The sequence below is a fragment of the Pimephales promelas genome, chromosome 6, assembly GCF_988280905.1.
Source record: "Pimephales promelas chromosome 6, fPimPro1.hap1.1, whole genome shotgun sequence".
In the NCBI taxonomy this organism is placed as follows: Eukaryota; Metazoa; Chordata; class Actinopteri; order Cypriniformes; family Leuciscidae; genus Pimephales; species Pimephales promelas.
In genome coordinates, this window is record NC_142774.1 from 19,327,906 (window position 1) to 19,346,230 (window position 18,325).

Sequence of the window (18,325 nt, forward strand, 5' to 3'; positions counted from 1 at the left end):
ATGGCTGCAGTGCAGTGATACAAGTCTGAGTAATCCTGATCATCTGGCGGCCCGTCGTCCACTCGCGGTGGGATACGCGGCTCTTTAACCAGAATTGAAGGGGGCGCATGTGCAGAAGACCCAGCTGTAGCACAGCGGAGGCTGAAGCCATATGACCCAGCATCCTCTCAAGCGATTTCAGGGATGTAAGGGTACCCATCTGAAACGAGGCGGCTAGGCGCTGAACACGGCGCGCGCGCTGTGTGGATAAGCGAGCCGTCATCGTGATAGAGTTCAAATCTATTCCGAGGAACGAAATAGTTTGACTGGGCTGGAGAGAGCTCTTTGTCCAGTTGACAGAGAGTCCCAGCGCTTCCAGATGGTTGAGGAGAACTGTGCGGTGCGACAGCAGCTCCGTCTGGGAATCTGCTAGAATCAGCCAGTCGTCCAGATAATTCAGTATGCGCAGCCCCTGACTTCGCAGGGGAGCGAGCGCTGTATCCATGCACTTCGTGAACGTACGGGGTGCTAAGGATAGGCCGAACGGGAGAACGGCATACTGGTAAACTTGGCCCTCGAAGGCGAAACGTAGGAATGGCCTGTGATGAGGGTTTATCTGGATCTGAAAATAGGCGTCTTTCAGGTCTAGAGAGATGAACCAGTCCCCCTGGCGGACGTGCGCGAGGAGTTTCCTGACTGTGAGCATTTTGAACGGTCTCTTCATGAGCGCTTTGTTCAAAGCCCTGAGATCTAAGATCGGCCTGAGGCCGCCGTCTTTCTTGGGGACCAGAAAGTAACGGCCGTAAAACCCCGACTCGATCATAGATGGCGGGACTCTCTCTATAGCGCCCTTCTGCAGTAGCTTGGCTATTTCTAAGCGAAGCGTGTTCGTAGCAGCCGGGCTGACAGTGGATTCGAGCCGCACGCGCGAGCGTGGCGGGCGGCGACGAAACTGTAATCGATAACCATTCTTTATTATGCTTAAAACCCACGGGGAGATGCCGGGGATGGCTTCCCACGCTTTGTAGCATACGGCTAGTGGTTGAATGGCGATTTCGCCCTGATTGCTGCACATTGCGGGCTGGACACAGGTTGTGGGCTCGCTTATAATGTGGAAGGCAACGGGACTTACACTCAGAGAGGAGTTTAAGGGCCTTGAGACAGAGCGGGCAGAGGGGGGACACGCGCACGGGCTCGTGGGCGTGCTTATGTTCTCTGCTGCTGGAGCGGCAAGTGCACGCTCCGTGAGGATGGGCTCTGCGAGAGACCTTGGGCATAGAGTGCTTGTGTGTGTACGTGAGCACATGGTTGTGGGCACATTTTTTACACTTGAGGCTTTTATGCTCTTTTTGTGAACTCTCTGGGTAGCCGTGAAAACGGCTTTTAGTCGCTCGCAAGCGGGCAGGGAAACCGGCTTGTTTGTGGCGGTAAACACTACTGTAGTCAGCGGTGAGACGGGGACTAACAGAGGGCGAAGCTTTGACGGTGGTCCGGCCGCAGCGGGAGAACGCCGTCTTTTTCTCAGCTGTGCTAGGCAGACTTCTGTTGATCAGGCTTCAGCGTGATCTTGGGTCGAGGCCCCCGGGGAGGAGGCTGTCTGCGGCGGCTGTCTGAGCGAGAGCGAGGGTGGCCGCCCTGTCTACGCTGGGGCTGCTGAGCTTGCTGAGGCGGGCGCTGCTGTGTGGTTCTGACAGGCGGCTCGTGAGAACGGCCCGTCGAAGAACTTGAGCGGCGGGGCAGGAACAAGTTCATGGCCTGAGTCGCTTTTTGAACCTCGGAGAAGCGGTCAACGATGCCCGTGACGGCGGATCCGAAGAGCCCGGTAGGGGAGATGGGCGCGTTGAGGAACGCGGCTCGTTCTGACTCTCCCATGTCGGTAAGCGTGAGCCATAAGTGTCTCTCGGCGACACAGAGGGCGGCCATGCATCTCCCAAGAGCTTGTGCGGCGGCTTTAGTGGCGCGAAGGGAAAGATCCGTAGCGCTTCTCAGATCCGAAAGGACGGGCGGATGCCTCCCGCTGCTCGCCATTTCACACAAGATGTCGCTCTGGAGCACCTGGAGGACAGACATCGAATGCAGCGCTGAAGCGGCCTGACCGGCGGCAGAATAGGCGCGGGCATGAAAGTTAGAGGTCGCTCTGCACGCTTTAGAGGGAAGCGTATGAGCAGACCGCCATCTAGCAGAGGGCGGGCAGAGATGAGCGGCGACCGAGTCCTCGACGGGCGGCATGGCAGTATAACCCTTCTCGGCGGCTCCGTCCACTGAGCGCAGCGAAGCGGACACATCAGAGCGATTACGGGCCGAGAGAGGAGCATTCCAGGACTTCGTGAGCTCGCTGTGAAGCTCCGGCAGGAAGGGTGCAGCCCGGCTGCAGGCGGGGGCCGGACGCCGGTGCAGGAACTTTCCATCCATGCGGTTCGGTGGTTGCTCAGGGGGAGGAGACCACTCGAGACCCAGGCGGCTAACGGCCTGAGAAAGGAGGCGCGTTAGTTCCTCCTCGATGCCGGCGCGGGTCCCCGCAGACTCTCTCGTTGATGAGCCGATCGACGACCAATCCTCGCTGTCCGAAGCGTGCAGCGAACAAGAGTCCTTCTCATCCGCGGTGTCCTCGGAGGCGACAGAGCGGCCACTCGGCGGCAACTGTAAGTCCGGCAGGGGCGGAGAGGGAGAGCGGTCGGTGGGCGGCGGCGGCGGCCCACATGGATCCGCAGAGGGCTCCGGCGGCCTCTGGGAGCGGCGTTTCTTCTTCCGCGGCGAAGTTAGAGGCGGCGCTGGAGCGGTTTTGACCGCCTGTAGTCGAGCCCGCAGGGTTGACAGCGGCAGGTCCTCGCAGTGGTCGCATCCTCCGTTGGCGAGGGCGAGTTCTGCGTGTTCCACTCCGAGGCAGAGAGCGCAGATGGGGTGGCGGTCTCCATCCTCGAGCGGAGAGCGGCAAGAGCCGCAGGAATTACGAGGCATCTTTAAAAAGACGCTCGTGCTCTTTTAGCAGGAATAATCAAGAAAAGGATACGCGTCGGATGGCGCTAGCTTGCTGGGCGGCTGAAGGTGGCAGACGGCCGGCTTCCTCAGACTCCGGAGCTCGCTAGACGGTGCCTTCTCAACGACGGCGGCTTCTTCCCAGAACAGCGGATGCGTGTAGCTCGCTGAAATGAACAGAATCAACGAACGAGCTGGGAGAGCGACCTTTATACACTGTAGCCACGCCCCTTTTGGCGGGCTGTGACGCAGTAAGCGAGCGCCGTCCGCTCATTGGCCGCGGACTCAGCGCCGCTCTCCCATAGGTTCGTGCATTCTCTCTGAGCGAACCAATGAGCCGCTAGCTAGCCCGCTCATGGTCTGCCTCAGAAGAGACTGCGTTGACAATGATTACAAAATTATGGAATAATTTTTTGGCTTCAACTTCTCAGCAAAGATGAATCTTTCCCCGTAGCGTAAGCTAGCTTACGCAATACGAGAGAACCTCTCGTAAGAGAACCATACTTCACCATTTCTCCGAATCCACCCAGATCCAGGATCCACAGAATCCTCCTGCTTTCAGTGGAAGCTAGAGCTCCACTGAAGGCGAGGAGGATTCAGAGGATCCTGGATCTGTGGACTCCACAGATCTCTGTGCATGGGGCTACTGATTTTGGCCAGCTTCTACAGATCCAGAGGGGAGTCCACACGTTGCCTGTGGGATGATCGCAGTGGTCGTGCGATTTTCAGAACCACCATGTCCCTCTCAAGATTCTCCCAGTCCATCCAGATCCAGGATCATCTGAATCCTCCTCGCCTTCAGTGGAAGCTTGAGATGATGATGAGGGTGCCACATCCAAACCAGGATCTGACTGTCCTGAGTCTGCGGTCAGAGTGAGAAGACAATACCTCCTGCAGCTCGCTGGAGGGGTCAGACTGCATAATCATCTCTAAAACTTCACTACAAGTCAAGCCCTTTCTCATGTTGCTTGCTGCTCTTCTCACCATCAAATGACAAGCGTTTATATCCACTTGCTTTGTTTTTGTTTAGTCTGCATTTCTCACCATCAAAAGGCAGCAGATGCATAAATACACTTACTTTGTTTTTGTTTACTCCATGTAGTTTTGAGAGCTGAAGTGTATATTTTTATTTTCTCAGACGCATCAAGGTGAGTTCTCACACTCTCTCACACACTCACGCACACTAGAGGGCTGCATTGGGATTGGGTCCCGCCGGGTCCCGCGGGACCCAACGCAAATCTCGCGGGAGCGGGCGGTTTGAACTTTGATGCGGGCGGGAATGGGCGGCGAAAAAAAACGGCTGCGGGATCAGGAGGTAGCCTTCACATGATGGAGAATGAGAAGATGTCAATAAATGACGTGGAAAATAACCTCAAAAGAGGTATTTTCAGCACAAAAACTAAGAAAGGCAAGTCTGACATTTGGAGAAGTTTCTCAATTGTCTGTGACAAAGACGGAAAGGAACTGGACTTTGTTCATTCTGACAAATGTGCAAAAATACTCGTCTATAGCCTATTGTGTATATATATATATATATATATATATATATATATATTTTTTTTTTTTTTTTTTTTTTTGCAAAGCATATTTTTATGTGCCCTGGGATGATGCTTGATAAAAGGTTTAAAAGGTTTTGATAAAAATGAAATTATATATTTGAATGTATTGTGTTTTGTCTTGTTCTCATAAGCTAGCTGCTTTCAGACTTGCTTTCTGTTCATTTACAATAATTACATTATTATCAAGCCTGACGGAATACAATAGCCAAAATCAAAGTACTTGGGAAACGCGCGGTAGCCTAAGCATTTTAAATGTCCCCGAACGATAGCCAGGATTCATCTTCCTGATCAGTGCATCAGAATACATGCGGGCCAGGGAAACGAAACAAACAACCCCATGAATCTCTTTAATAATAGCAATACAAATAAGTGTTTTTTTTTCCTGCGGGACGGGAGAAGACACAAAATCAATGCATCTCTATTATTGTGCGGGAATAAATTCTCAGAGTTTTGCGGGTGCGGGCGGGAGTGGACATACATTTTGCGGGTGCGGGCGGGAGCGGAACACATACGTTGCGGGAGCGGGCGGTAATGGTCAGAAATTCGGCGGGTGCGGGCAGGAGCGGGATGAAGAAAACAGTCCCGCGCAGGACTCTAACGCACACCCACACACACATATACACACTGTAATATGCTATTATACTCCATATAACTGCATGTAAAAGCCAGAAACTAAGCTTTTTTTTGCACAGGCCTGTCTAAAGGGTTAAATGGTTCCACCTGGTTATCAACAGTAAAAATTACAAATTTTACCTCTTCCCAACAGGGAAAACCATCAACAATCAAAAATGCATGATTTTATGGTGTCATGGCTTTGCAATCAAAAAATGTGGTTATAATGGAAGTCAATGGGGCAAAAACAGCCACGAACAGTAAATGAGGGAGAAAAAGTTAAAATCTGATGCTACACAAAAACTAACAATGCATCAAAACCAATGTTGTTTCTAATCTTTGACATGTCCAAGACTGTGATAAAAGGTAAAAAAAAATCCAGTCCACAATCATATTTTATATTGAAAATAAGTCATTTTGTGTTTTTCCCCCCCCCCAAATCAGTGACATCATTTATGAATTTGGCAATTAAAGAGTTAAAATCCTGAATTTTTTTTTAAAATTTAGTAGTTTTGATCAGGACTGAGGTCGGTTAATAGATTTATGCAAAAAAATGTGAAAAAAATATTTATCTGATACATTTTTACAGCAGTTTAAAGTAGTGGCTTTTTTCAGCCACGAACATAACGAAAGGGTAGTGAATTTGAACAATGCACAAGGGTTAAATCACATTTCTTACCTATTCTGACATTCAGTTTGGGAGATTGTCTTGACCAGGCCCAGACCCCTAAATGCATTGATGCAACTGCCATGGGATTGGTTGATTAGATAATTGCATTAATGAGAAATTGAACAGATGTTGCTAATAATCCTTTAGGTGAGGGTATAAGCATACAGTAAACTGTAAGATTATATGTATAACATTTCTGGAGTAGAAATGACAACTTTTAGAGTTTCCCTCTCAAACATCTCTAAGGTGATTGGTCATTCACCCCAAAGGAGGTGTGAACTTCATTGTCCTTAAGAGGACAGAACTTCAGTTATTTTTGTCTTCAGTTTCCTTTTAGTCACGTTCTTTAGTTTTAGTTTTCCCTTTTTGAATTCTCCTTTGTTCATTTCTACTTGAGAGTGAAATGAACGTAGCCTCAATTAGCTGGCAAATTTTACTTACAATGGACATTTGAACTTCCTGTGACTACTCGCTCTGGAACAACCAAGAGAACGTGTGATGCTCCGAAGGAACGTCACACTCACTCCTTAGTTTTCTTGTGTTTACTCAGCAACACAAGAGAACTATATATGCAAGTATCTGTTTTATACTTTCAAGGCGTTAAGATTTGTTTACCCCAGTTAGGGTTATTTGATATCTTGGTGTCTTGCTCTTAAGGTTCCTTTTGTCTGTGTCTATTTACTTTAATAAATAGGCCAGAAAGATAGCCTTTCTTGCGAGTCTTTAAGGATAACTTAGGGTTGATGAAAGATCGTACGATCAATTTGCTGGACGAACAGATTATTCGATAACAAATTAATTCCTTAAGGGTTATCCTTGGAATCAATCTATTCTAGACAATTGACATATTAATATTTAATTATAATTGGTTGATATATACAATTGATCTATTTTTGCCTACCTGTATGGATAATTGATTATAATCCGTTGTATTTTGAAGTTGAAATATCTTTAATGTCCCCAAGGGGCAATTTAGTTCACAACAGGTAACCAACACATACACATTTACCCAAAAACAGATAAAAACATGAGATAATAAATAGATAAAAAAAAACAAACAAAAAAACATAAATAACATGTCCTATAGTTTGTTGAGAAACCCAAAAGCTAATGGTACAAATGATTTCAAATATCTATTGGATCTGGCACGTTTTCGGTAGGTATACCTCCTTCCTGATGGTAGGAGGCAGAACTCTGAGTGTAGTGGGTGAGTGGTGTTAGCCAGAATGGCCATTGCCCTCTGTGTAGCTCTGACCTTATGCGTATGCTCAATGCTATTCAGATCAGGCCATCCTTAAAAATATTTTGGTTTGCAGTAACAGCAATTTTTTTTAAAAAAAGGGTCGGTAGGTAGGTCTATATTTTTTTTTCCAAGATTCAGTGTAAAAAAAAAAAGGTACAATTTTGGAGATGGTGATCGTGAATTTTAAAAAAAAAAATGCATATTGTGACGTCACTGACTGGGTCTTCAAACTGTGCATCCGCCGCTAGGTGTTAATGCAAAATACGACCAGTTACATTTTAGGCTAGTCACAAAATGTATAAAATATCTATTTGTTATGCATATATACATGAGATAAGCAAAAACAAGTACAAACACATGGTCAAACAAAGAATACAATTAAACCAAGATACGAATTAGCCTATATAGGCTACACAGTGCTTTAATTTCAGGAAGGTCTAAAATTAGTTAAGTCTGTCGCTCTCTCTGAAAAGAAATTTAATTTAGCTAGTAATCAAATGTAAAATGACACTGCATAGTTTATCATAGTTAGATTAATGCTTATTAAAGTTTAAGTTATTCATTAAAGAGCTGTGAGTGATTTTTATCTGCCTTTTGTTGTTTGATTCGCATTGGCTCAATCGTCACGTTTATTAGACTACTGCCCCTTTAAGACCGAATGCAGAACTCTACTGTAATAGATGACTGATGCACCATCGTTTTCTCCCAACTATTTACGTCCAATTAAGACATAAACTGTGTTTATGTATATTTGATGGTTTAGATGCGCACATGAAGCCCAAAATGAGGCGATAGCCTACTTTTCTTGTCTCGTTTTAGTGCATTTCGGAGCGCGCGTCGCGCGTCGTGAACAACGTCTCTTGCGCAGACTTTTGTGCTTTTAATGGCTCTTTTAATGATTGCACGCGTCCGCAGTTTAGCAACAGTACAGACTGCATTTTACAACAATCACCGATCGTGCTGATTCTGACGGTAGCCTACGTTTGGGTTTTAGGAAGAAATGACAGCGCAACGCTGTGAAGGGGAGGAAGTTGCGCTGGACAGAATGCGTCTGTAATGGTTTCATCTCAAATATCTTCTTTTTATAATCTTTGAAAGCGGAAATCTAAAATACAATTAGAATAATATCCCAGATCTAAAGTGTAACCACGTTTTGTCCTCATTATCACTCATTAAGCAGGGCTGTCGTGCTGTGCGCGCTGTGGCTCCGGGTGAGAGATCGCTCTATCTTCTGGACTGCGAATAGCAAAATTGCATCACAGACAAATTGTTTAATATTTTTATTATATATAGAAATGGTTGATATTCAGCCCCGTTGCCCTTTTAATACCGGGTACCAAGCGGGAACACTGAAACGAGCGAACGTACAAGCCATATAGTGACACGCGTAACGTTAAACCAATGGTGTAAACATAATCTGATGAATATGACGCCACGGGTTTTTATTTAAGAAAGAACGTAGCCTACGTTTGTAGGGTATGTAGACACAAGCAACTTTCACAATACTAACTAAAATATAATTAATATTATTTTATTGAATTTGAATTAGTCGTTTGAAGAGTAAAAAAAAAAAAATCGGTCGGTCTGAACGCAGGTTACAACCGGCAAGTCGGTCGGACAAAAAGGAAAAAAAAATAAAAAATTGGGTCGGCCCTAAATTGACAGGGTCGGTCGGGTTACGGCAAACAAGAATATTTTTAAGGGTGGCCTCAGTACCAATTATTTTCCGACATATGCTTACAGTTTTTCCCAATCTGTTTTTGTTGATTACACTCAAATTGCCAAACCAGCAGATCATAGCAAAGGTTAAAATTGACTCAACAAAAGATGAATAGAAAGCTTTCAGAAGGGATCTATCAACGTTAAATCCTTTCAACTTTCTTAAAAAGAAAAGTCTCTGATTAGCTTTTTTGCATATATAGTCTGTATTGGTGTCAAAGTTCAGTTTATCATCTAAAAGGGTACCCAGATACTTGTATTGTCTTACCACATCTAACGCCATTCCATTTATCAAAGTTGGAGCTGTGGTTGGGGGGTTACGGCGAAAGTCAATACACATATCTTTGGTTTTAGAGACATTGAGTTGGAGATATGAGTCCTTGCACCATGAGACAAAATTGTCCAAAACTGGTCCATGGCCCTCCTCATGATCCTGCAAAAGGCTAATTATCACAGAATCATCAGCATACTAATAATATGCATTGATTCCAACGTACTCCGACAGTCATTGGTGTAGAGCACAAATAAAAGTGGTGACAGAACACTCCCTTGAGGTGACACTGTTGAACATATGAGGGCCTTAGATAAAATGTTATTTACCCGTGTCCTCTGTGACCTCATAGTTAAGAAATCAACCAGCCAGCATATCGTACCAAGATCAATATTATTAGAATTGCAATAGTCTCTGAGCAAGAATATGGGGCTGCATGCAGTTGAATGCAGAAGAAAAATCAACAAAACACAGGCGAGCATGCATCTTCTTGCCCTCTAAATGTCCAGTAAATGTCCGGTATTTTGCTGCCCTTACAGATACATTGGCATATCCCCTTTACAGGTCATTTTAATCTGTGTATGCGATTCTGGATCATATTCATGATCAGTTATTAAAATTATATTCCTTTTATTTGAGCTAGAATCGCATCACATATGTATATATGCACGTGTGCAAGCTGTCTGTTCAAACATTTAGCAGGTGCCACTCAGCCTCTGTAACGGTATTGATTCTCTCTTCTGACGCTGTCTGTCTCAGCGCTTAAACACAGCCGATATCTTCCCTCCCTCCATTATTCATTCATTCATTCCTCCAGGCATCTTTCTGCCTGAGCCTGTCAGCTGGCACCCTAATTACATCAGATTGCCAAGCAACCTTTACTCACTCTATCTGTGGTTTCATGTTGATTGATTAGATAGTGTGTGGTCTACTAATCGCCAACCTGCCTTGCCAAACCTGTAATTTGAGCGGTGAATTCAGTAATCATCTGTATTTCTTTGCAAAAATGGTCTTATTTACTAATCACCCGCATCCATTTAAACTGTCTCTAAATGTGGTAAACTCACACTGAACCATGATTATTGAATCACTCACAAATTTTTCAGCGTAAACATGCTTTCTTTTTATGTAAATTTTGCTCATTGTGCCTTATTCACAATATATTACAGTACCTGCTGGCAATTAGAATCACACTACTTAAATTGCAAACTTTCACTCTTTTTGAATATAGAACTTTATGGCATGGACAAAAATAGCTGAAATATTTAGCAAATGTCTTCTTTTGGTTAAAGAGATTTGAATTGACTTTCTGAGACTCCATGCAAAGAATAACCAGGATTTACATTCATTATTTCAAATGATTTTTTTTTTTTTAAACCTTTGGGGTCGGAAAATGCGTTGGCGCATTTCGCTCGATTTTTTTTAACTCGATTTAAATATACTTAAAATACTCTGTAATTTCTGGTCATACAGACTTAAGAAATATGAAAAAATAAACAGTTGAATATCTTCTTTTTTATTATCTATCCACTTACAATCGAAATAAAACATTGTGCTTTTGTAAAATAAAGAAAATAAACAGGGTGTGCTTTCTGGCTCTCCGGCAACATTTGTTTTGGAGCATGTCTCTAAACTTAAACAAAACTCAGCGGATACTATTCACCCAGGCATGAGCTATATATCTTTATAATCAAGTGTATACTTTTTAATGGTCTAATTCATAACAAAAACATGTATTCTCTGTTAATGTAATCTATATAAAAACGGGAGAGTTATCAGTCGTTCTCACATCAGCTCATTATCTTTTTTATTTGATCACACCCACTGAGAGGTGTGACTATTCAAACACCAATAATCTAAGGCAATACATGCAAACGTGTCAACACCCCCAAATCAACGCGATAAAACAAAAAGTTTAATCAGATTACAATACTTTATGGGATCTTGCGAGGCTATGGGGATATTCCTGGGATACATCAGAAGTGCTGGTTTAAACTCATTTCAAAGAGCGACGGATCAAGCTGATGTAGTTTTTAGTGCTTTGTTGTAATTGCGATATGGAATAGCCTGTGGACTATATAAACTGCAAAAAGACTGTTTAAATATGAATCGCTTTCTGTGTTTGAATAAAGATTTTCCATTACCAGTACCAACTCGACTAGACTCGGCTCGACTCGCTTTTCGTTCCGTTTTTCATTGCAGACAGTAACGCCAAAAATAGTACCCGGTCGTCATAGCGACGCCTTTCGTTCCTCGTTGCCCAATCAATCTCTCGCTGGATCCTCAAAGGAACAAAGGAAAGTCTGCACCTCATCGTTTGACCACGGCATATTCTTCCAAGACTTTTACACAGTGGAAAACCAAACAAAGGCGAGCCGAGTCGAGCTGGTACTGTATAGTGGAAAAAAACCTGTTGTGACATAAATTTTACAACAGATTTTACCAAACTTTATTGCTATACTGAGATGAGTAAAAATCGACTGAAATATATTGAAATAAAATTATTTGTATAAGCAACTTAAACTGCAAATTAACATTTATATGGCCTAATATAACATAAAAACAATACGATCTAATGAAAGCATGCATCTATAGCACAAATTTAATACAAAAAATAGCACAAAAATAGTTTTTGCGTGCAAATGATATGCACTGTAAACCCCTTGGGTAGAATTAGGTGTGTGGAGTGCGCGTGTATTACACGCCATAAAGTGCGTAACGTATGCATGCATAAACTGCGTATTATATGCACACAAAATCTATTTTTGGTACGAGAAATTACATTTGTGTTATAGATACACACTTTCATGAGATTGCAACAATATGTCTGTGTTACAGGCAAAATATGAAAGACAACATTTTGTTGACTATTTTTTAACTACTGTTTAATATAAAATAGACAACTGCCACATCAAATAAGCATTTGTTTTTATAGTTATTATAGTGTTTGTTCCAAAGTAGGCTTTATTGAAATTAATTAATCCTTGAAATACGCATGATAAACTTAAGTTTTTGTAAAGAAAGATTACATTGACATTTTGATACAATTTTAATTGTTGTTGTAATTGTAACCTTTTTAGTAAATCATTTATTTACAAGGTAGATGTAAACTAAATCTTAAAAGCTCAATACAAGACTTCTCTTTAATTTTTTTTTTTTTTGTGTGTGTGTGTGTTTAATTAGTGACAAATTTGGGGAGAGGATACATATCCAAAACTTTCTGAAAAAACAGTATGTGAATTAACTACACAATTACTAGAAATGCTTACCTTGGATATGTCAAAGACCCCAAAAACACCTTAGACTCCAGAGGGTTAATTGATCATTGCAGTTGTTCATGTTATGACTGGACATATATTCAGATTCCTGCAGTAATCACACCTATTTTGCATGATTTTAATGAGCCAATCCAGGAGTCTGAATCAGTGCATGAGTTCAGTACAATCAGAGTAATGTATGGCAGACTGCAGTAGCCTGCTACATCCTCGATAGCCTGGTACTCAAAAGAAGTGTGCAAATTGTGTTCAGCATAGATTTGCTGGCCACATTTGAGTCATTATTTGAATTCATAAATAGATCAGGAAGCACAATATGTCAGTGTCCGTATGCAAAATATATTTTTCAATATGTGCTGACAAAACTCATGTGAGCTTCTCTAAAATACAACATTTTTTAGTCCTCATATTAGCTACCCCTGGAGTCATAACTGAGTGCTGCCAACCGATGAAGAGTACTGAAAAGTATTGATGGAAAAATACCACACCTATTTTATTCAATGAATATCTGTGCTTGCTATGTATCTTTTGCGCTTATCAACTTAGTCTTTAGCTAATCAATAAGTTACAATTCTGGCAATCAACTCTCTAAAGTCTCACTTCACTTGAGGATTTCTAATTGTGTGGGGCCCGTGTGTCTGGTTATTAATAGAGTGCTGCCAATAAAGAGCATTTCAAATCTGTCAATATTATGTCGAACCATATGCTATTTACTTATTGTCTGATTTTAGTGGAGAATGTTACATTGGGGTGAAAGTACTTTTTAGTAGCTGAAAGCATTACCAAATGTAAAGGGTATTTGTAGAGCTTTGAGAAATACGGGCCTTCGAATTCTCTGGAAATCTGCAGCATTCAGTGAACAGATACTACAACCATGGCTGTAGCCAGCAATGAGATCACCGAGGTCCGGACCTCTGTCATTTTTTTTTTACATTCAAAAATAAAATGTCATGCTCTCTGAATGATTAATTAGCCGTGTTTAAAGCCACCTCATATGAGTGTTAGCAATACATGTTGCTGCGAGAAGCTAGCGCAATGAACAGGGCTTGAGAGCACGTTGTGAATGAGGGCGCGGGTGCAGCCTCTGTGTTGCCAGATCCACCTAATGAAGAGGTGGCAGTATTCTCCTGGACCTTTTTCTGATTTAATGTGACACTTCAGAAAGTTATTGATATGGAGAGTTGCATGTTATGGTTAGTGATATATTAATCTTATTTCCAAAACACAAGGTTTGAAGGTATTGCAGATGATTATTATTATTTTTTGTTTTGTTTTGCTTGTTTTTCGTAGAAATATCTGGCAACATTTTACTGTCGGCAGTAATAATAACAGGAAAACGCTTATAGACAAACTGCAATTGGATAAAGCTACCACATTCGGTCAGACAAACGCAGTGATCATCGTAATTATCTGTAAGAAATGTGTAACACTGTCAAAAACAAGAGCATAATATCCTATTGATGCTATATCTATATACTATTGATGCTATATCTATATCTATCTAGATAGATATATAGATATAGCCTTGTAGCCTTGACTACAACCTCATTTCCAGAAAAGTTGGGACGTTTTGTTAAATGCAATATAATCAGGAATCAGTGATTTGTTAATCCTCTTGAACCATTATTTAACTGACACAAGTACAAGTAAAATATTTACAATGTTTTCACAGACCAACTAGATTGTATTTTGTGAATAGTAATACATTTTGATGGTGCAAAATACTCCAAAAAAAGTCTAGACAGAGGAAAAATAAAAGTGAAAAGATGATAGAATATCCAAGTTAAACTGTTTTTAAATAGTCAACAATAAGCAGGTGAACTAGTAATAGGTGAGGGTCTTGTGATTGCAAGCAAAGACGGGTCATGGCTCACCACTTTGTGCCAAATTTACTGAGAGAATTGTCAAAAAAAATTAATAAAATTCACAAAGCAAGATTGCAAATAATTTATGTAGGTCTTTCGCCACCTACCATACATAATATTGTGAAAAGATTTGTGTTACAACCATCAAAATCTAATTTGTTAGTGATAACAAAATACAATTTTTCTTTTTGTCATTTAAAGCTGCAGTCCGCAGTTTTCCTCTTTGTCGTCATCTCTGTTCGAAATCTGCATTTGCAGTCATTCGTGGAATTATCAACTTTCCGTGAGTTGTACTTCAACACCCTCGACACGGCACAGTGTGGATGAACACAATATTTGAAAAGTGCAGTTGTTCTGACATTGCAGTAAATCGTGCTGATTAAATCTAACAATCACTTATCATATAAAGCAAAACCATGAAAATTATACTTTGCTCTCAAATTGTTAAAGGGTACATATCATGCTTTTAAATCATTCATTTTTACTTATAAATCATAAATTTGTGGTCTATATAAAGCATAACTGCAATGCTTGGGTCTGAATTCCTCATTATTATAGCTCCACAGGCCCATTTTCTACCCCTTTTCTGATGTGCTTCTGTGAGCGACCCGTTTCAAAGCGGCCCCTTTAAATAAAATGGAGTTGCGTCTTTCCCCGCCCGCTTTCCAGGACGCTGAGTTCACGGTCGGTTCAACTCCCCGCGTTCGGCCATTATTGTAGTTTGATAAGAGATATACGATTACTATAGCTTCAAAGAACATTTTTATTCACACGTTAACAAAATGTCAACAACAGAAGACTTGTTCATCAAGCCTTACATATTCGAGCCAGAGCGAGCAAGTTGAAAAAGACGACGACGAACCTGCAGAACAACGTCTTCATTTTGGATGCAGTGGTATGTAAAGTTAATTATGTTGTGTTATTCGTGAAAGTCGACTATTTCTCTTGTTAAAACAAGCACAAATTGAAAAAAAAAATCTGTATTGATAATAATTTGATAACTTACGTTTAGAAAGCGTCAGAAAACACAGCAGCTAAATGATAGAAGGAATTTACCCCTCATTCAGACGAAGTCGATCGGCAAACCCTTCTGTATACTGGCCGATGTTGTTGAAGTGGGGATCCTTGAAGTGCTTCAGGTCACTACATCCAACAACCGAACATTTTGACTAGCCCTCTCGTAACTTCTGCATCATTGAGCTCGGACTACAAAATCGGAGCGAGAAATAATAATGGCGGATTGCTCGAAGTGTTGGACCGGTAGTCAATGTCCTTATTTGTCAGTTCCGCTGCAAATACGGTGACGTGATGGTTCAAAAAACGTCATAGAAAACAGAAAAATCTGAACAGGTTGAAAAATATGACCAAAACAGAATATAAAGCTATAAACGAAGCACCTGAAGAGAATAATTTCATCTTTTCTGTACTTATAAACACTCCAAATATACAACAAAATGCATTTAAGGGCTAAAAAAGTGGATTTTGCATGATATGTGCCCTTTAATGTTAACAACGTCAGCATTGTGTGACTACGTGTAACGTCCTCCGATATTATCCTTGTTTTCGCATGGGCCGGTTGCAGACTCTTTTTTTCTCTAGCCACTCCGAAGTACAAACTTTTTAGTCTTTTGTATTTTACAACAGATGAATCTCTAGTTGTCGTTTGAAACTTTCTGGGTCCGCCATCAAATTGATAAGTTTAATTATATCAAGTGCCGTGAGAAAAAGGCTATAAATCTCCACCTCCAACATCCTCACACGCAAAATAGCCTACTAGCCAAGACGACTTCTTTATGTGTACAGATGTGACGTAATGACTCAATATAGACTACTAGCCGAGACTCCTCCTTTATGTGTACAGATGTGACGTAATGACGCAAAGACATGCTTGAATCTCCCGGAGAAATCCACCAGTACCACTGGAATTAAAAACATTATTACAAGCTTACCACTTTGAATCGAGCTATGGCACACTGGCTGGTTATGCATATTTTTCAAATATGTATTTTGGATAATGTTTAACCAAAAAAAGCTACGGACTGTAGATTTAAATAAAGTTTACCAAATGTAACCACAGATTACTTCTGTAAATGGGGTTGTACTTATGAAGCTACTTTACATTTAGGATGCTGACTTAAAAGATAGCTGCCAACATTAAGGCATGAGACTACGAGGCAGCTCACCAGTGTTTGTAACAGTCCTTTAGTAAGTATGAGATTGATGTATTTATACCTGGATGGCCTCCTCCAGTCTGTAGTCCTGAGAGGTCTTAAGGAAAGTGATGACATGCTGAGGACTGAACTGGCACAGTAGATCCACTAAGAGCTCGTGAAGATCTGAGCCCAATCTTAGAGCAGTCTGAAGATTCAGACTCTCTCTGGAGCTGTTACAGAAAGAGAAAACCATATTCATCTGAACAGATCCCATAATTAGAGGAAACCATCACAAAACACTATGAGAAAAATAGGGATTTTTAATTATCATGTGTTGTAAAATGGTCATTTATTTGATACAATAGGCTACAGTTGTGAGCATACACAGCATATAAGAGCATTCTGGTCAAGGCAACGGCTCTCATAAAAACCTTCAACAGTCCTTCAAAACCAACTTCAGGTTATTGATGTTTAAGTCAACTGGCTTAAATGTGCAGAGAACAAGATCAACAGTCAGACCAAACCAAGGATATACAGTATACTCAATAGTTTTCTGATAGCAGCAGTGGTATTACCTAACTCAGTAAGAGAGAAAATTGAAAGAGAATTGAAGAACGAGAGATTTTCTTTCTTTTTTTTTTTTCATTTAAAATCTGCTCGATTCAGCGATTCTCTGACGCAGTCGGCTTGCCAATACAAGTTGGCCCATGTCAAAGTTGCTCAAATCTTTCTGTCACATCCAACACACTGATTAGAAGAACTGATTGTTTTCTTACTATTTAATCTACCCAGACCTTAAAATGTGGCATTTTTAGGAGATGACACAAGATATCCGCATTGTTAAATGGCACCTATTATGCCCCTTTTTACAAGATGTAATATTGGTCTCGGGTGTCCCCAGAATTTTTTCGTGAAGTTTCAGCTCAAAATACCCCATAGTTAATTTATTATAACCATTTGAAAATGTCATTTTGGGACCTGATTAAAAATGAGCTGTTATGGGTGCCTGCCACCTTAATGCAAATGAGCTGCATATCCCCGCCCTGCCTTTGGATGAGGGCGTAACATGAAACCTATGGCAGTCGGTAAGCAGAAGGGGAGAGTGAGAGACACGGTGTTTTGAATGTCATTCAGCGTATGTTTGAATCGGAATATATAAATAGTACTAAGAGACTCAGGCAGAATAAACAGATGAGAATGGACCAGTACGTCTCGGTATGGTTATTTGATACATTTATGTAATTATAGAGTTGTAATCGCTTCTTTTTGCAAGTATGGATGTGCAACACACACACACACACAGACACACACAAACACTAATGCTGGCGCATTTTTTTGAAACTACATACACATTCTGTGATAAAGTTTGACGTACAAGCGAAATTACATTTATGCGAGGGACCTGTGGCGTCATGTTTACTTGTCATACAGGTGCTTCTGTGGCAAATGTGAGAAGATGGCTAACTTAAAGAACAACAACATATATGCAGTTTTTAATACAATATCTTTAAATATATATTTATAAACGTGTGGTTACACACTATACAAACAATGTTTAAATTATATACATAGACATCATACGACGACAACAACTTTAGCCGCATAATTTGTTGTTGAATTGAACAGACTGAAATGACTATTTGCTCAAAAATCATAAAATACACTTACTAGAGGTGACGTTGGATCGCAAACAGGAGACGACAATCCACACTTGAGGATTAATTTTTAAGCCACAACAACAGGATTAACCCACGAGTCCACGACAGAACATTTATGATTCCAAGAGACATTACCGGCTGTCGTTGAAACAATGGAGGATGGTGTGTACAAATCACCGAGGGCGGGGTCTATGCCACAACCACACTGTCAATCAAACCCCTTTCTCACTTTCTACGTCACAAAGAGCTGAATCTCAGAACAGCTCGTTCTGAGACAGTGCACATGATTTATTGAGATTGAAAAAAAAAAAAACACTGGGTGGATTGTTATCATTCTAGGGTGGT

At 41.4% G+C, this 18,325-nt stretch overlaps 1 protein-coding gene across 2 annotated transcripts in view; it reads right to left on the reverse strand.

Annotated features, from left to right (window-relative positions):
* The window catches only part of vps8 (VPS8 subunit of CORVET complex), a 227,900-nt gene that overhangs the window by 75,668 nt on the left and 133,907 nt on the right, over positions 1–18,325 (reverse strand). For both annotated transcript variants that reach the window (XM_039657435.2, XM_089132237.1), the window contains exon 35: positions 16,402–16,552. In XM_039657435.2, the coding sequence (XP_039513369.2) occupies positions 16,402–16,552 (151 nt within the window). The remainder of the gene's footprint in view (positions 1–16,401; positions 16,553–18,325) is intronic.